Source organism: Ammodytes marinus (genome assembly GCF_949987685.1).
Source record: "Ammodytes marinus genome assembly, chromosome: 18".
NCBI lineage: Eukaryota > Metazoa > Chordata > Actinopteri > Uranoscopiformes > Ammodytidae > Ammodytes > Ammodytes marinus.
This window is the reverse complement of record NC_137222.1, coordinates 4,570,075-4,591,024: the sequence shown is the minus strand read 5'-3', so window position 1 is coordinate 4,591,024 and position 20,950 is coordinate 4,570,075. Positions and strand designations below refer to the sequence as shown.

General features: G+C 38.2%; 1 protein-coding gene across 1 annotated transcript in view; it reads right to left on the bottom strand.

Annotated features, from left to right (window-relative positions):
- The window catches only part of mast4 (microtubule associated serine/threonine kinase family member 4), a 97,633-nt gene extending 84,137 nt beyond the window's left edge, over positions 1–13,496 (bottom strand). The window contains exon 1 of the mRNA XM_080046827.1: positions 12,934–13,496. Within this exon, the coding sequence (XP_079902953.1) occupies positions 12,934–13,185 (252 nt within the window). The 5' untranslated portion in view covers positions 13,186–13,496. The remainder of the gene's footprint in view (positions 1–12,933) is intronic.
- Positions 13,497–20,950: the final 7,454 nt, after the last annotated feature.

The following is a 20,950-nucleotide window of genomic DNA, read 5'->3' as shown; positions in this document are numbered from 1 at the left end:
ATTAATAGATTCAAACTCAACAATCTGTCTTAACAGGAAACCACTTCCATCTATGTTTAGCCAGAGTTATACAGTATGACTAAACTTTTATTTTTTCCTACAGTATATTATCCTTTTGGAATACAATGACCATCATGTTGTGAAAAAGCTTGAGGCTGATATCCTGCGCAACCACTGGCTTCCTGCCAATTTTATTATTATACTGTTTTGTGGTTTTAGATGAGATTAGTCAATACTATTCCACTAAGTCTTCTACTTTTCAGTCTAAACGGGTTGTATATTAACAAGCTAGTGGTAGTCAGTTGGGGCAGTTAGGTACACAACATTCACTGAATAATGTGTAAATATTTAGCAATATCTACGCTTGCGTGTTGCAACCAATATCAATGAGGTCACGTGTTCATCTCTACCTGACAAACACACAAAACGATATGAAAGTTGGGTGCCTCAAATAGCTTTTACAGAATCTGATTGAAAATAAAATGTTCATAAATATTATAAAACGTAGTTGACAACCGTTTTTGAAGCATAATGATACATAGTAAATGAGCTAAGACCTGATGCAATACAGCTACTCTGCTAAGGGACTGCAGGGCCCCTATGTGTAAGGTTCGGACAATGCAAAAGGAAGTTAGATGCATTTTATAGAACTACTGAATTGCTCAATATATTTCAGCATCCGTTGCCTTACATCATCGTCTTTCCCTTTAGGCTGTTTGAGAAAGTGTTGCAGTTACGTCCATTTGTGTACGGATTATTTTATACTTTCAACAATAGCATAAGTAATACACTGTTTCTGTTCATTTGGTTGTTTTAAAGGCAGATCAGACCAGCATATTAACCACCACTAGCATAGATTTTTCAACTCGTAAACTTGAACAAGAATAAGTAGCTATGAGTATCTTTGCACTGGGTCAAAGTCTGGGGTTTACAAGCGTGCAATATATTGTGGCCTGACATTTGCTTTTCACTGGACTAGACTATGCAAACATGGAATATCGGTTTATCAATATTTCAGAATGTGAAAAAAACAGGGCTACTTTAGAAGAAGTACGTTATACAGAAAAAATTGGCGGAGACAATTTGGCATATTTTTACTGACAGCTTGGAATTACTTGTACAGTGGCATGAAGCACATTCTGACAAAGTTAAACCCCAAAACACAACAAACAAACTCGATAAGCCTTGTAATCTCTGCAACCTTTTGCCTTCAAGCTCCTGACTTGGTTGATTTACCAAAACACAGAGGTGAGCCAGTGAAAACTGTAGAGGGCTGCCAAAGCCGACCAGAGTTGTATCTGATGTTCGGATGATCTCATCGGCAACTTATTAATGATTGTGTGGGTAAACAGAAAACCCAGATTTGCCGTTTCATGTATATGTGAATTCAAGCAACTTTTGAAGACAGCTCATAGTCAGCTCGGTCATAAGAGGAAATCATTCAAATGTATGCTGGTCCAAAACATCTGTATTGATATGGAATGGCACATATTAGAGTTTTTGCACACATAGGTGTAGCGTTTCAGACAGAGGGTGAACAAGGCTTGAAATAGGTGATGAAGAAATGGGCAGTGTGAGAAATAATATTGGGGTTTTTGAAGGATACACCATTAAAAAAAACACTTCTAATAAACATTAAATATGCCCATATGAACCAGAAAATGAGCATAATATTCCCCCTTTAAAGAGTGTGTGTCAGCCCTTTAAATGCCTATTTAATTACATTTCAGCACTGCAGTAAGCCAATGGTAGTTTGCTCAGTGTGCACACAGTGGGTAGTACACATACACGTTGCAGTTTTGGCAGCTGCTGGTGCCCTTTCACCCACCATTCCTCTCCCCCTGCAGCAGAGAGCTACTGAGAGCAAGATCAAACCTGAACTGCTCCCCCTTCCAACCATCACACACACACACACACACACACACGCACGCACGCACGCACGCACGCAGAGAGAGTGGACACTACCAACAACCCTTTGTTGTCAAAGCACAGAACAGACAGCAAACAATGAAACAAAGCAGGTGGTGGGCTGCGCAACACGCACATAGTCCGTTGTGTTTATCATCAGAGAGATGAGGCAACCAATAACCTGTAAGGAATTTGTTTGTGTTATTTGCTGTAAGACCATCACACTTTCTACTGAGAACATTAAAACGTAGTAGTTACAAAAACAACCTTGTCACTTTGATTGATCAAGAGATTACTACATACTCTAGCATCCTGATGCTTCTGTGGTCTGCCATGTTGACCACAATATCCGTTTAGCTTGAAACTAAAACATCCCCACTTTCATTATTTCCTGTCGTGCATAAACATAAGGCTTTATACCAATCACTAAACCTGCAATAGCTCAAAGTTAAAATCTTAAGATATGGACAAAAATGTGGAGCAAACAGTTACCTATTCACACATCCAGCAGTTATGGAGCAATGTTTGCAATCATTTGGAGTCTACTTGTAATTTCAGTCCAATGTTCACTCTCATTTAGGTCTGTTTATGGTCTTAACCAACTCCCGAGGGAAACATCGGGGTCGTTAGCTGCTGAATGCTCCAGTATCATTACCAGTAAAACTGTTTTGGCTGTTTGGAGCTGAGAAGGTTGTGTACAGCAGTTTTAAGAGTTTTTATGTTGCAGTTGAAAGTGACACTATATGGGGAGTGAAGTGAGGGCCAGCGGCTAGCCTTGGGCCCCTGGTCCATAAAAATCCCCACCAATTGTCATGGAGATATCACCTACACACAAACAGACAATAATGTTTTTTTGGACCAGGCCCTAAATAGGTTTAATAATGCTGTGAAAACGGCATATTTAACATGGGAGTCAATGAGAAATTGCTCTGTTTTGATGCCTGCCCTTAGTGGCCACTCGGTAAACTGCATTTTTGGTCACTTCTGCATTGGATGCTGGTAAAACACGCTGTGGTTGGGGCTAGATCATGATAAAGTCATTGCCAATACACAGCCCTAATTAATATAGGATATGGAGCATATGCCAAGAGTCACTACACCATACCTGTATATAATGCACAGAAGGGGGGAGAGAGAGAGTGTAAGAGAGCGACTGTGAGAGAGAGAGAGTGTGAGAGAGAGAGAGAGGGAATGGTTCCAGCATACTGTGGATAAGACTGAGGGCATAAGGCAGAGCAAACACTCAGTACAGGCTTTACTCCTTCTGTCGACCTTTACCAGCAAACACAACAAAAAAACTAAATGCATTGGAGGAGGGGACAGACAGGCCCTCATCTACAGAGAAAGGATACCGGTATACAGTACACACACAAACATATGCAGCTACCAAAACAAACTGACAAAGAGTAGCAGGAAGAGTTGTATATCCTACACCCAAAAATGCAAGGGATGAAAGAGCAGAAAAAAGCAAGGCCGCACACAGGGACATTGTCCCCAAGGTCAAAAATACATTATCACAACAGTCCAAGCCAAGAAAAATTCTGTGGTATTCACACAGTTTATATGTGGTCTACGCTTCTAGACAACTAGGTATCGTCTATAAAAACAACAGCTCATTGTCACCCAATAAATGCTTTCCCCTGCTACTTTTGTCCACCATACGTTGACCATATTGTTGTATACTTCACTAACAAGCACGGTTATCCATTACAAAAGGGGTTGAGTGAGTCACGATTTCCACATTAAAAACAAATATAAAAGAAGTTGTATTGGCAAAACATATTCACACCTCAGGATATGCATTCCATTTGAAGGATATGTGGTTAGAAGTGTTGTTTTTCATCTCACTCAGATAGATGAAAGGAAGCTTTTACAACTGAGAGCAAACTGCTATTAGAGTCTTTCATTGGTTGCTAGGACACATGAGTAGGTGTTTACGGTAAAACAGGAAGACGGACCCCATTACACATACATTACCCACCTTAGCTCTAATTCATCATCCCTATCCTTTGTTTAACTCAGCGCTCTCACTGCTATTGTTCCTCTATATCCCTATCCCTTTCTAACAAATTACCAAGAATAACACGTGGAAATAATCAAAGTGAATTTTTCAAACATACACACACACATATAAAATCATTAATCCAACTGAGCCTTTTCGTCATCTATCTTAAAACTCGGTCTCCAACCGATTGATTTTAATGTTTTGAGCTGACTCAACTGTGCACTCCATAATACAAATCACATATATTGTGGTAAGGGATTAGGGGTTAGGCCGTTAAAGCAAAAACTAAAATTGCATCCTAACCATGGTGGTCAATAAGTGGACATGGGAATACCAGCATTGTCCTTGTATGGAAGTGTAACGCTAGTCCTTGTGTTGTAAGTAAGTTGTATGACGAGACAAAAACCCCCACATGATCAGACTGTTCTTTCATTCAAACAAACGTAACCCTGTTTGGCTTACTAGCAAACATTTTGTATGCAAACTGTATGTTTTGACTTTAAGTGAAACAAGAGGAATAGCTTTTAAAGGTGAGGACTAACTGTTATGTTTGATGAATGTAACATAATTTTAAGTAATGAATTAGGGTGGATTTATTGGAGCATTATGGCCTTTTTACACCTACAGTTTGTTTGTTCTGGTCCGAAACCGAGACCAATTTGTTAAAATGTTGCATTTTTGCTTCAGAGGACGACTGGCCTGCTGTGCCTGGTTGCGGAGGTTGCTAAGCTATGACTGGACGACTGAAATTCAGGGGAGGAGTTTACTGCACTGTGTGAGTTGGTTGAAGAGATGCATAAGAGGATTGTTGTTGCAGTTTGTTTAAACACTGGACATCGAAACCTTTTTTTTTTCTCAGTTCCTTTTCAGTAGCGTACACTACTCCTCAACCAAACACGTGCTCTGATTATGTTACGTGATGGTAGTTGTATACCATGCTTCCATCACTGTAAACTGTACCGTGCTCAATGAACTCTTGAGATAGCGAACATGCTCATCACGTTTTTTTTTTCTTTTTTCTCAGGGTCATCTTCAGTAGAATAAACTGTGTTCTGGGCCGACCTTGTCACCCAACATCTGTCTTCCTAAAAACTCTCCCCAAAATTCCAGTCTGGCCTGGCTCTCACTTCCCTACAAGCTCTCTGCACTGAGAACCTTAATGTTTACCCTGGAGGAAAACAGTACACTTGAAGGTCTCACGGCTTTCAAATCCAAATAACTTGTGTAATCAAAACTCTCCACAGGGTACTCCACATATCAGTCATCCGATCAACACTTCATTTCTCTCCTCATATTGACACTGTGTCTGTATAAGTTAAAGAAAATCTTTGAGTATTTGAACTGAGTGTGCTCTCACGGGGGAATTCAGTTTCCTGTGTTGACATGATCCGATGTTAAGAAAATACAGCAGTTCTTCCCGTGTACATACAATATCATACAATTGACCCTCTTCTAAAGCGTATAAAGAACCTACTTTATTTCTTCCATCAAATAATTAATTTCTTGCATTTTAGCAGAGTATCTGAAAGTAGGCATCTTATAAAATCTGGTGTATCTATAGGCCCAGGGCCAGGGAACAATATTTTAGTATCGCTCGCTGCTGTGCATCTGGGATTTCCGCCATGAAAAATACTGAACGAAGTCCTGTAATAAAGTGACACAAACAAGTCTATGTGACCCCTAGGGTTATTTTTTGTGTTTCCGATTCAACCATGATTCTGTTATTTTCTGTACAGCAACTTGATTTGGGCTGGAAGTAGCAGCTCAGTTTAGCATATTCTCTAAATTCAGCAAAGAAATCTGTATTTCTGCAACAGTTAAGGGGAATAATTTGATGAAGGAATGAATAAATAATCTACTTACTACTAATTTACCTCATGATGTATTTAAATGACAGCCTCCTGTGCTATCCGTCTAGATTAAGGGGGAGGCACGACTCTCCAAATTTCCATTTTAAGGTCACAATTCGATTCACAATCTTTTTGTTTGTTTGGTTTAGTCTATGTATCATTGGTTCTATGCATGCTATGATAACAATTAGTTTTCAATATAAATAACTTTACATACAAGCTAAGACGCAAGAAAATACATCACAGTAACTTTGTATTCACCCTACTTCCTAATCCAATCAACTGTTGCCGTTTCTTACCTTGCATCCCTCTGACGACCCGCACGGGCATACAGGTACATTTCGACCGAGAGACATTTTCTTAAGGTAAAGTAAGTCCCAGTATCAATTTGAATCCTCAGTCATCACCGACAGTGACGACTACTACACCAAGACGTGCTCGCAGACGAATGACGAGTCAAAAATCAATGATGGATCCTGGAAAGACCTGGTCCAACGTAGGAGTGAAAAGAGCCTTAACCAGATTGAGTTAATCCTCTTAGCCTTAGAGTACGCACTGACGCAGTGGTTGTCCGTCTAATCAGCCCGGCTGACTGTCTGCTTAAATAATAAATGACTGCTTATTTAGGGGAACACCACGGGAATAGACTTTAACCAATACCCATTGGATAGATAGCGAGTTAAATATTGTCAAACTGAAGCAAATATTGACACACAAGCAAGAAATGATGCAATGTGTGACAGGTGCCCTTCGAAACTTTAGATTGATACACGTGGTGGACAGGAGATAGAGGCTAAATTGGGAATTAAATTAAGAATTTAGTGGAATCGCCCAGTTTCCGTTGGTATTTCTATTACCCCTACATCACTGCAGGATGAAGCAATGATATCACTGTGTGCCAGCTGAGCCAATGTTTTCTCATGTCAAGCAGAGCACTGCTTGTCTAAGTGGTTCGCTTCAGGCTATGAAATTCTTCTTGTCTATTCTTGTCCCCAAAATAATCAAAATGTCTGGAAGAAAAAAAGTCCCAAGCTCTACCCACTCCAAGCATGTTAAGCATCAAAAGCACAACACATAAATCATAGCAACATTGCACCAAAGGAAATTGAAGTTTTTTTAAACACCAGGGACTTGAAACTTCCTGCTTGTAAAAAGACACTTGTTGCTGGGAGGACTGAATTGCAGGAATAATGTCCAGTCAATATATCCATAAAACAAAATGTAAAAAGTGTTCTGGTCAATCGAAAAGACAACCCAACAGTGGACGCAATATTGCTCAAACAGGGACATTGGGAAAGTGCATAACTGGACTGATCTTATAGGGGCTCTCAAGCCATTCAGAATGGCACTTATTTATAGTTGGGGGTGGGGGGATAAAAATCTAAACAGCAAAGGCCAAGATATCCAGAGTTTTATCCTCAAGTGTGAGTCACTCTCCAAATTTCCCATTATGCAAATTACTAGTTCTAGTGCCACAATATTTTAATCACAAATCCAGTCTGCACCACAGACTTTTTGGTCATACTGTAAATCAAAAGTTTGAACAGCTGAAAAAAGTAGAAGATTTGCACATTTATAAACCTGTGAAACCAGTGAATATATGGCAACACTTTTTCTGTCATCCAACAACTCAATTAATCAACTTAACATGTCTGTACAAGCTTGTAAAGCAGCAATTAAGTAGAATTGTGCAGCAGAAAGAATGAGCACCAAATGTGTTTAAAGTAAGCACAGAGGTAGAGGCAGGTTGTGGTGGTAAGACACAAGTGAATCTAAAATGACTTCCACGCCTGTCCAATGTCCACTTCTGTGAGCCTAAATGTAATTCAGAAAATATATTGTTTTCTTCATCATACAGACTCTCCAGAAGCAGTGCTGGTATTCCAAACCCAGCCACACCAAAGCAACATGTTTTTGCGTGTGAAAAATGAGATCGTCACTAACCACCTGTAAACGGAGCAGCTCTAATTCAACAAACCCGCCTATAGTCGTTTCAAACCTTCAGTTACAGCAGTTTGATGAGTGCCAACCGTCACACATGGTTAGCTCACATTTGAACCAAAGCATTACTCACTGCCAATTCAAACAGCTCAAATGGGAAGGGCTGAGAACCATTTCATTTCAGTTTCATTTTTGAAAAGACATTTTTGGATTTTTTTTTTCTTTTATCTCTGCAGTTTTTTTTGTTGTTTTTTTGTTGTTGTTTTTTACAGCCCCTATATTGTTATTGATTTTGCTTTTAGGGAAGTCATTAGTTAAATGATATGAATGCTCCATTGAGTGGGTCATTCCGTGTAATACAAATGCAAAGGGTAAACATTGGGGTTGAATCTATCACCTGACACTAGCCGACTGATGATTGACAAATATGTAAAGTCGTTGTCATGTCACAGAAAGGAAATAAAGGATAAGAAAAGGCTAGGAGCAAAAAAATAACTTGTTTTGAGCACAAGAAAGAGGTTGTGAACACAACATACTATATAGACATATCAACATGTCGATATTTTTTAATAACAGCTGCCTTTTTTACACATCCATAAAGTATCATTCATTCCTGGAGTCATGTTTTATGATCACATGATGATTTAAATCCAATATTAACTCTCTTTTAGTTGATCAGCTAGTCGCTAACTTCGCTAAGCTAATAGTGTTTTTGGATGAAAACTGCTCCGGACTGCACTCAAAAATGATGCGGTGTGACATGCGAGAGTGAACTAAAGCAGTAAAGTTGTGGGCCAGACAGCTAAACATTATTGTGATAATTCTAACTACACACATAGGATACAAAAATGTTGATTATAGCCACTTTAAGATACTTTTTTTCTTTTATTAACTTTTAACTCTGTCGTTCTAATTAAGGCAACATCTTTTCCATCCAACTGCACCACCGAAGAAGCCATTATCAACACTGAAAGAGTAAAGCAGGCATGTGGGAAGATGGGAGAATGTATTCTCTTGAGAATAATATGTCATTTTTTGTTGCAAGATGTTCACTCATCCATGCCAAAAATGACTTTTCCACTTCAAGTTTTTACTACTTATCATAAAATATTGTGAACATTCAATTTCAGTTTTACATTTAAGGCTTAAGTACACTTGAAATGACAAAGCTTCAACGGTATACTTTGGGAAACACATTTGTTGTTGCCGCAGAAAATATAAAAGCAAGAAAACCAAATAGGAAATGGTGGTATTCTATTAAGTGTAACACAACAGCCGATTCCCATACTGTGTTTACCCAACACGAGAGCTAGAGATGAGAAAGTGTGGAGCGCAGGATTTATGGTTATGAGGAGATATAAACAGCAGCAGGACATATGAAGACAAGCAATGCGCAATGATTAACGCACTGAGAGATTGTGTAACTAGGCTAGTAGTGTGTCGGCAAACCTGTTTGTTTTGACTCATGTTTTATTTGACATCTATAACTATTTCTAAGTCCCAAACTGCAATTGAAGCACAGAATAAAAGCCATGTGAAAAGAAATACAAACAAAAATCCTGTTGAAATGTGTATGAAGGGAGTGAGGCTGGACAATTGAGACCCTGTATCTCCAAAAGATTACATGTTTAAAGAAAGGTTAATGAAATCTTTTTTTTAAATATTGTGTTTTTTTGGCCAACATATGTATAACTGTCTGTACTTTATCTTGTAAGAAAATATTATTTGTGGGATAATCTCATCCAGCCTCTAGATAAGGTTCAATTTCACTTACCCACAACACAAGACTTATTTACAGATGTCTGCGTTCAACAAAAATGCAAGACAGTCAACAAAAAAAACATGGTGGTAAACTTCACCACCATAGCCACACTACAGACAGGTAGCAGATGGTGAGTAGATATTCGCTGGTTTTGACAAAGTGTTCTGTATTACAATGACTGAGTATGCCTTTAAGTCATTCCTTGAAACACTGCACTGGGCTAAGTATGGACATGTGACATTGTGTACGTTCTCAGAGGACTTTCCATCTTTAACTCAGTCCATAGGAGCAAATACATAGGCTATAGGTCAAAGATCCCTAATTAACCCTATGGTATTACCACTGGTGGGGCTTCTCTCCACTGGTTGGTCATATGACACATTGGATGTGTGCTGTTTTGGCCAGTGAGACCTCTGTTTAGTTCACTGTCAAACGGGTCAAATTACATCACCTTTTCTCTGGCCTGTGTGAGAGAGGTCACTGGTTTTAAATTAACTTCAAACCGACATTTCAAAATGTCACAGGGTTTGGCCGATACATACTATGGTTTAAAATTAGTGTTGACTTGCTTTAAATGTGGACTCTGCGATTCTGGAGAGCACTTGTTGACCAAATCCCATTTTGTCGAAACAGTGAATATGTCCTCATGATCTGCTGCCTGTCCGTACTGTGTGTGCAGGTGCGCTAAAAAATACAAATCCTAGGCTCTGTAAATGGGTGTGTTAACAAAGGGTATGAAATAAAGGGGGCCCACCGTAGCTAAGAACATGCCTGTTTACACAGTATAGGCTGTGTGTTACCATTCAATCTGGATTAGTGTTCAACTCACACACAGAAAGTACAGGTAAGCGGATCTTGAAGAGATAGTCACTGATTTTGAAAAAAAAATTACAACAAGTGTTCTCCAGAATCGCTGACTCTACAGTGTACGGTAGTTCATTTTGAGAGAGGATGAAATATGAGAACAGGCTTATTCGGTGGTGGTCTGTGATATCTCCGCTCTATTAAGCTAATGGCCTGTCAAACTGTTATTCAGTCAGACCAAAACAGTTAAGCACCAGTGTGTTAGCAAACATGACACCAGCATCCTGGGGGTACGCTCGCTCAGAGGGGACGCTGGTGCACACGCTAAAGAGCCTGATGAGCTTTTAAATACTGATTGTAACAGTCACTGCCTGGAGAAACAAACTAATCAGTTATATTCCAGTTAAGGCAAGAACAATTTTTTTTTTCAAGCACTGGTCAATTTTTATTTTTTTCAATTTTGCTTCAATTCTACTATACAGTAAATAAAAGGTTGGAAATGTACATTATACATACACAAGTACTGTTAACACACGTGTATAGACAGTATGCTACTGCCTTTTCTACACTGACATTGCATCATGGGGTAAAAAGTGTGTGGAGTAATAAATGTACAACGTTGCAAAAAATCTCCTTCTTCCATTGCTTATGTTGGACTTCAGAAGTGAGCACTGTACAGTCAGGCACACCTACACCCTAAGGCCATGTTGCATGCACGATATAACGATTGACAAAAGATTTATAGGTTGGAATCCTGAAACACACCCTTGCACACAGACACACACATTAGGCTGCACTGCGCTCATCCCCAGCCAGTCCAACCAGTCTGCAGAAGCGTCCATGTAATGTGTTATATAATATGAAAGGCTGAGACATGAATTTTTTTTGCCTTCCTCATTTTCTCCATCTGTTTCCTGAGCAAACACCTCAATAACTACACTCTCCCCTAAAAGCTAGAAGCGTTTGACTAGCCCCAGTGTGTGCCTCTCGTGTTTGAACATTACATTCGAGTCACAGCTCAGGAGCTAGACATGCACATTTTGCAAATGTCATTTTCCAGAATCCTTAAAGTTTTCTCTAGCAATGTGCATTAAAAATATTCTGTTTATTGCAAGATAAAAAATAGTTTTTAACCAAATTCTAAAGATGCCAGTGTAGTATTTCCTACGCCAAGTATCATGCAAATCCATCTTACAAAATATAATTGGGTTTTTTGCATTTTGAATGAAAATATTGACAAGATGCATCAGTATACGTATTTTGCTAGAATATTTGGTACAGTCCTGCAATAAATGCCACCTTCAGGAAAAATGCCACCTTGTATTGGTTGGGTTTTGTTGAAACAGTTTCAGAAGGGTGTTTCATCTGCCCTCAGTCAAATAAATGGTGTGGACAAAGATTAAGAAATACCTGCAATATAATGTAATTGCACCACAAACTGCAGCCTCCAAACGAACCGTTGAGAGTTGAATCAACACTTGGAACAGTTTAAACAAGACCTGGACAATAAAACCCTCCTGAAGGTGGCATTTATTGCAGGACTATTGGCTTCAGCTTAATGTACCCTAATAGTTTGAAATATAACAAATATATATTACTCATATGTTTAATACTTTCAGCTTATTATACAATTGAAGCAGAAAAGTGTGCATCCTTTTAAGCGTTTTCCATGCTGCGAATGGAATATTTTTTCGTCCAAATGGTTAGAAAAGTCTTGGAGGATCATGGAAATACCTTCAGTACAGCGCCAAGTTGTGTTAAACACCCCTCTTTGGATTTTTTTTAAGGTATTTAAGTTGAAAAGAATCACATACCCAGCTCTGTAACTTAAGTTAGAGGGATCAAAAAGCATGTGAAAGCAACCCCTAATATGGACTCATCATCATAGTAAAAACAGTTCAGTATTGAAAGACTGCATGATGATGTTGACTTGTAAATGGAGGGGATGTAGTCAGGAAAGCACACAGTATGAATGATTGGCTACTTATAGAATGTGTGTTGCTGCTGAACTGACTTCATGACATGTACATCCAACCCCTAGACTGTATATAGATCAGACCAAACTTGAAGGTTGATGTCAAGTGGCTGTATAGATAGTTTGACAGCAGGAGCAAATCGTTAATGAGTTCACATTCTTCCAAGAGTGTGCTGGCATTCGGTATCAATGGTGATTACTGAAAGTCACGCCTCAACTTAACTGTGTAATTCTCCAACGAGCTCTCTTTAAAAAGGTGCACCATGCAGTTTCAGGGGAAGGGGATTTGTTTACATTTGCAGGGTCTGCAGTTAGTTTACAAAACATGTTTACTCTAAATGTAATACATAGTAGGCTATCGAATAATTCTGGCATCATAAATCACAACCTAATTATTTTGAGGAACCTGAAACCAAACAGATTAAGACTATAATTAGTTTGTAAACAAAACTGTGGGCCCTGCTGCTACTGAAACAGCAACTTTTCAGGTAGCTGTCTGACTTCAAACAGTGTTCCAGGGATCCAATTTTCCTGTGAGGAAATTATGAGAATACATCTTCGAAAATGTTCACTTCTCCCACAAACCCAAAGTTACATAGTGCACCTTTAACCCCACCTGAGTTAGCTGTGGGGCTGGTAAGACAAACTGTAGAGGCTACATTTGCATTGCTCAAATTCATATGTTTACCTTTTCGTCCTCGTCTTCATCGTCGCTTTCTCCATCCCCAGCTGTGTCCTTCTCGTACACCGCATTGCTCTCGCGCTCGGCCCCGTTGACACTTTCGAAGTCCAAATGATTGTGTCCATCATCTCCTCCATCTTCACAAACTCTCACGTCGTCCAGCGCTGACGTCATTTCTTCACCCTCAGACAAGGTGCGCGAGCCTGAAGACGTCTCACTTTCGCCGCTTTCATACGCCAGAAAGTCCTTCTCCTCCATTTTTATATATCGACTGATATCACAAATGTCTATGAAGAAGGCAACCCCATTTAGACAAGACGTCAAGACAACCCGCAGCTTTTAATTGACCCGTTTACGCACCTGTCCAGGCAGTTCATTTTCTGTTATGAGTTGGTCGCGAGCCCATAAAACGATAGCACTTTTTTATGACCGCGTGTAAACAAAGTCACGTCACGACGTTGTTCAAAGTCTGTGATATCGACATTGAAATATGAATATGAATATGTCGGCCCCTGTTGTAAGGAGGGTTGAAGTCCCCGGGTCAGTTAAAAGTTGCATCTGTTTGAATGTTGTCGCTCATTGCTCCCTCGGCAGCAGCGCGAGCCCATGCTGTCATTACTGACTTCTTCACTGAAGCCTGCAGCCCCCAAAATAAACCCCGCCCACAACGTGCCAGGGCCAACCAATCAGATCACAGCTCCTGACGAAACCAAACAAACACTGTTTTTAAATCATTTTTTTATATTGTGTACGCCTATATTTTCCCAACAAGCACGTCACACTTTTATATATGCTTCAACATATTTTATTGTTATTAATAATAATTATAATTATAATAATTATAAACTTTATTTGTTTAACACCTTTCATACAATAAATGCAGCTCAAAGTGCTTTATAAATAAGAAACTACACACATTACAAGCTTCACTTTAAGATAGACGAAATTAAGTTAGACTTGATAATGAAAATCAAAGTAAGATCAAATAGAGTTAAAATATAAAGCGCTATAACAGTTGGTTGGACACACTGCTAGCCCAGTTACACAATCTCTCAGTGTGTTAATCATTGCATTGCTTGTCTTTATATGTCCTGCTGCTGTTTATATCCCCTCATAACCATAAATCCTGCGCTCCATACTTTCTCATCTCTAGCTCTCGTGTTTGGTAAACAGAGTATGGGAATCGGGTAGTTGTCCCACTATTTCCTATTTGCTTTATTTGCTTTTATAATTTTCTGCTGCAACAACACATGTGTTTCCCATAGAATATAATTGAAGCTTTATCCTGTGTAAGCCTTCAATATAAAACTGAAATGGAATGTTCCCAATATGTTATGATAATTAGTAAAAACTTGAAGTGGGAAGGTCCTTTTGGTAAATATCAGTGAACATCTTGCAACAAAACAGAGAATACATTTTGCTTTTCTTTCCACGGGCATTTTTTAAACAGACTTTATGTATCATCATCATTCTCTCATATCTAAGCACGCTGTAGCCTATATAGATAAGTCCACAAGCATGCACTCAGGGCTGTACCGCTGTAGGATTACATGACCACCTTTTCATGCATAAAACCTGTTATTCATTATTCAAAGTTCCACTAGCATTATTGTATTCTTGTCAATTTACCGACTTGTATATAGTTGTTGTTGTTCATTGTTTCATGTAATATACAGCATTTTTTATACAGCATCTGCTTTTTCACATGTTTGTATGTACAGTTTACATATCTTTGTTCAGCATTGTTGTCCTTGTAGCTGTTTGTCTTTTCTAGTCACATTCGTTGCAGATTCTTATTCTGATACTGCTGTAGCTTTCTTCAAGTTGTCGAAACTGGGATGTGATGTTTACATGTGCAACACGTAATTCAAAAATCCTGGACATATACCAGGGGGAGTTGTGTGTGCATGTAAACTAACCCACTTACTGCAGTATGGAGGCATTCCCAAAATCCTTTAAGACTCTTCTTCTTCTTCATCTGAATACATAAATAGTCTGCCTGTTGCTCTGAGAGACAGAAACTGTATTTCAGTGGAATTAATAGTTTATCTTAACATCTGTGTAGTCCACTCATGGACGGGCTGCCTGCTGATAAATCTTTCTGTGGCTTTGCTTCTCAGAAACATATTCCCTCCGTCTGACATTTTTGACCTTTCCCAGAATAGCAATAGCTGGCATCAAGATGTCAGTGTTTACCTTGAGATTATAGTTTAATCTTCTTAAGAAAAAGCATTTTTTTTAAGTCAGCTGTGCTTCCCCTGACTGTGCCCATAGCAGGACTCAGGCTCGCCGTACACATAGGCTCCACTAGAGGGCCCACTTTCACAAATATGTCTGCAAATATTGTAAAACCAAAGAAAATAATATTATCCTTTTTATTTTATTTTATTTTAGATACTTTATTTATAGATTTACACTGTCTTTATGTGTTACACAACTACAAAATGACACCAGAGGTAAACAAAAATATATATATAATAAAAAAAATAACAATAAGACATGCATGGGAACATCACAATATGCTTATGATGAAGTACACAACATCACATAATTCAACATTTATAAATACAACAAATTTGGGTCATTCTTGATAGGTAAGACAAAAATTGTTGCCACATCTTTCCAAAAGAAAATATTATACATGGGAATCAGCCTGTTATTTCAATCCAGCCCGTTATTTCAAACATGCACTCAATCTGAAGCGGTAAGGGTAAACATAGCTGGTCATTTAGTCCTAGCTCCTTATAAAGAAAGATTGGAAAAGGCACTTAAACCGAGGGGGAATGCTTTTCTACACAGATCATTAATGATGTTAAATAGTTTTTCTCTGAGGTCGTGATAACATTGGAACGCAACATACTGGATTCCATCTTTATTTAACCAAATGGAAAAAACAAATTCGAGTGGGTTTAGTCAAGAGGGATCCCAGGGAATAATATTGAATTACTTGATGTTGTCAGTGCAGAACCACACCCGTGTATGACATATGTGGCCACACCCAGGTGACATCTTTTTGGTTGTTAATGTTTGCTCAAGATGTGCCGCCAAATATATCATATCACTCAGATGAAAGATATTTGGGGGGTATATCCCCCTCTGACTATTTAAAATCCTATTTGTGTCCTCCTTTCAGTTGGATTCAGTCACTAAAATCTCTCACTCGAAAAATGACAGCTAGGAGAAGTCCCCCATTTAGAATCTTTTATATATACTTTATTGCCTGAGCAAAATCATTATCATCTTACAGTTTTGTTTATATTTACAGCACTCCTACAATATGTATATGTGATGTAGTGGGAAAATAATAAAGAAAAAAAAAGAAAAAGGAAAAATATAAATAAATAGAGTGGTGTTGTTCATGCATCTATAAAGTACCCTATATAGATACCCATACATTGCAAACATAAATGGGCACACACACACACACACACACACACACACACACACACACACACACACACAAGCACCTACATTGATTTTTTTAAATAACTCTAAACCATATTTACTCAGAACAAGTTTACAGTCAACAGCTGAGCACATACAGCCCTTTGTTGTCACATTGTTAAACTTGATCTCATCAAGCAGTGAACCTTAGAAAGCTTCCTCATTTTCTAATCCTTATCTAGCGCATTATGTCAAGGTACACTGCAGCTCCATAGAGTAAACAGAGCAGTGTTGAGCCATTATACCCGGACCGTTCTACATCCAGTGTTGACTATGTGACGTGTCGAAAGCTAAGAAAGTGTTGACATTCACAGAGCTCCCGTGTCACTCAGACTTAACCCTGATATCCTGATACTTTTCCTTTAACTTTTTACAATCGATATTATCAGAGACATCTTTCAATATTATGGTCACTGCCATGTACAATATAAGGTTAATCATGTAATTAATAGTCATGTAAGTATTTAATTCATTATTATGTGCAATAACAATAAGTGCTTTTAACGTGTATATCATGTTCACATATTATGTAAATATTTTGCTCGTCATGTGCAATATTAGTTATGTTATGTGCCATATGACTTGTCACCTTCACAGACTATCATCTTCTGACGTTGACGTTCCTCTGGCTCTATAGTGCCACCAGCAGGTCAAAGTTTTCAGCTATTAAAGCCCCTGGAAACCTGGTCTAAAATAGTAAAACATCATTGTATAATATATAGTATATGAAAACAAAGTTGGATGTCTCAATATTTCTTTACAAAAAAAATCTGATTGAAAAATAAAAGTTCATAAATATTATAAAAGCTAGTCAGTGACCACAGCATAGCATTTTACCTGCTAAACAAAGGCTCGGCCTGTTGGGCTGGAGGCGTTTTCAATGGAATTTAATTACTCTGCAGATGACTGAATCAACTGTTCTCTGTCACTGAACTATCAACATGCTCCCTGCCTGCACCTGGGTATAGGACACACACGGCTTTATAAGTTCAGGTTTCAATGAAAATATTGTCATTCAATTTGAGGCCATCCAGTTGCTGAACAACACTTTTCTACTACTGTATACAACATATAATACAGCAAAAAAAAATCTTGGGGGCACTCTTGGTGTGGTGGTTAGTATGACTTTGAAAAGTTTAAAACTGCTCGGTGCAAATGTAATTGGCCAATGTAACGCCCGGGGTCTCACCCTTGGCTTTTACTCTTGGGAGGGATGAATCCTCTTTTCAAATGCCAAGTAAAAATGTGTATTACACAATGTTCCCACCTGCTCAAGTTAGCCCACATTAAAGGTGGAGGCAGCGATTACATTTTTTTGTTTGTCAAAATCAGTCAAATTAATATCTCTTCACGTTCCGCTACATGTCCATACATGCGTGCTGAAAAAAGTTGTTAATAAACAGCCTATGCTCTGTAAAAGGGCATGTTGCCAGCTATGGTGGGCCCAATCTCCTGAGTGACCTTCAGAAATAAACTGCTGTTCCTGGTATGACTGTGTTTGGGTTACTTCCAGGTTGTGATTCATTTATAGAATTTATTGTACTCCTTCAAAATTTTACACCTAAAGGTCTTTATGGTTTTGAATGCTTATGTTGACACATAATGGGATGAATTGAACTTTTTTGCTCATCTTGATCCTGTTTAAATGCAGCATCTCTTTCTCTTTCTCTCCCTCTCTCTCTTTTCACCCGCTCTGTCAAAAGAGCAGCACATCTTCAAATCCCAGTCTGCTTTGAAATCTTTGTCTGGGAGAGACCTTGCTTACCCAGTATTACTACCTTGTTCCCTAACTTAGCATTTTTTTTTGAATCGATAAAGATAAAAAAAAATATTATTTATATTTGTGAAAGCATTCTTAATTTACAGCACCTGCCTTAAACGTTTGCACAGGACTGTATATATAAAGGACATTTCAGTCATGATACATTGTTCACTTCTTCTGTCAGTCCATCCAACCTTAGGGAAAATTGGATGCATTTAAACTTACGCCCCTTTTATAACTTTAAATAAATTGCTTCGGGTCAACCGTTTTCAGCATGTTACAATTAATATTCACTGATGCATTTCCAAAGCTGAGAATAAATGACGAATAGGCCTATACCTGTTGGCGTTCAAAATGTTCACACGTTCTCAATATAAAACTAAGAAAGACACTAAAGGATTTGGATCAAAGCGAAAAAAACACAATGAAAAAAACCCCACATCATATTTTAACCTCTGGTATAGGCCACAACTGAGCTACATGCAGCACGGCACTGATCTTAATGGATGATAAGGAGGGGGGGGATTTACATATGAGTAGGCAGGTGTAACTTGTTCAGCGGAACTTCATTTCCTGTGGCGAGCATCTTTAAAAGTTGTCGTCTCTTTTTAATCCGTGCTTTTGATTTTTAAATCATTTGATCAGTTTGACATTTCAGTTGCCCCACATTTGAATGCCATGAACACCTTTGGCAAAACATTTCTGAGGTAGATTTTTAGTGAGCAGCAACGAAGACCCCCTCAGAAGTCTGGTAACTTGAAAGGGGATATGCTAAAAGACTCATTTTAATGTAGCCATTGACTAATACACTTAACATAAAGGTACGCTATGTAACTTGGGTCAGAGAAGTGAACATTTTATAAGATATATTCTCATAACTGAATGAATAAACTTTCCTCACAGGAAAATGTGATCCCTGGAAGACTGTTTGAAGCTCGAAAGCTTCCTAGAAAAGCTACCGTTTCACTGCTTACGGCAGCAGGGCCCACAGTTTAGTTTAAAACCATATTCTAGTTTTACATTTTGTTCCAGGTTCCTCAAAATGACAGAATGTTTTACAATTAAGAATTCCGTGTAGAGTAAATATGTGTTTTAATCTAACTGCAGGCTCTGTGAATGTAAACAAATCCCCCTCCCTTGAAACTGTCTATTGCACCTTTAACTAGCACTAAAAAATGTCTTCCACGCTTCTCACATCAAATCAGTAGAATTTTTTTTTAAACTCCAGTTATAAAACACATGGGCGGCTCACTGACAAAGAGGAAGATCGTACACGTCAATAACAAGCAGTGTTCTACAGCTGCTCTAGTGTTCAGAATGCAGTGTAGAGATCTAGATGGAGATAAGCAGCATCACTCTGGGCCTATTCTAACCCAAGTCACTGAAGTGAGAACTCAGCTTCCTGTGTGTCAACGATTCAGCACTGAAGGAGGAACATACAGAAAAATGTACACCAGTGTTTGTCTCTCTTAAAAATTGACAACACTTTAATACGTTTGAACATACTTGTGGTTGTTGTTGTCACCGTGGTTTCTGTGTCACTTTTCCTGAATTGTCCTTAACCAAGTTTACTTCAGCCACCTGCTTTAATCTTTCTCCTGCTGCAAATATTCTTAAAGAGCATGGCATTGCCCCCAGCTACATGGGCGTTTGAAATATGAAAATGCCAATACATTAACGTATTGGCATTTGTACATTTCCTATAAACAATGATGAAAAACATTCCTTGAATTCAAGATCATTACGTGAAATTCAAGTAAAATGGGGAACTTGCGATCACTCCTGAAATGACTGACAAGGGTTTATGATAGAGGAACTCAGAAGAAAACAGCTAAAAAAACAAGTTATAAATAGACAAGGTTTTCTCTTTCTTTAAATGTCCTTTTTATTTTATTTTTTATATCTAAGCAGTTTTAGAAAACAAACTCGCTATGGTTCATTTAGTAGCTTCTATGGAGCTTTGCCATCACATCCCAGTTGAAATACACAAGACATGTTTAAGGACCTGTGAAATACTCTGCTAAGAATAATCATTTGTGTATGATTTGGTTTTTAGATCTAATCAAATCTTAACTAGTCTTGAAATGGCATCTTCCTTTTCTACATCATTAAAAAAAAATCTGGTCGGTAAATATGCAAATCCTTTTTTTTAGTTCAAAAATGTAACTGGAGCACGTATTTTGTGTCCTCCTTTTGTGTTTGCGCACTAGAGGTTTCAAGTTTCTGTTTCACACTTGTACTGTTTTCCATATTGACTGCAGAACTATAAGTTATGTAACTAATCCTGCTTGAATAGAAACGTGTGTAACGACGATTAAAGGTGATCAGAGAGAAACCTTGAATTTGAATTTATTGAAGGATAGCCCCATAAGATGCTGCATCTCATTTTCAAGTGGGGTCCTGTAGACACGGGTACATATTATATAGTCACGTAGGCCTTCATACAAGAGAAAAAAACTTACATAAGATAAATATTCGGATACAAACACACAAATACACCTAGCTCGAATGTACAAAACATAAAATTAATTATTAAAAGTAATTTAAAAAGAAATTGCGAAAACATAGGAGAATGATCCAGATGATAATAATATAATTAAAAGTGTTCAGATAAGACAATAAAAATGTCCTGAAGTCGAAGAAAGTAGTTTTTTCTTATAAAAACAAACGTATGAGCTTATTAAACTGTATTTTGCTTATTGTTACTTTGCCTAGATGTTCGGGCTTCGGGGTAGAGAACAATTTATTTAAATTTGTAATTAAATGTATTTGTGGATTCTGGATTTTCCTTTAAATGAGCTAAATTAATCAAATAAA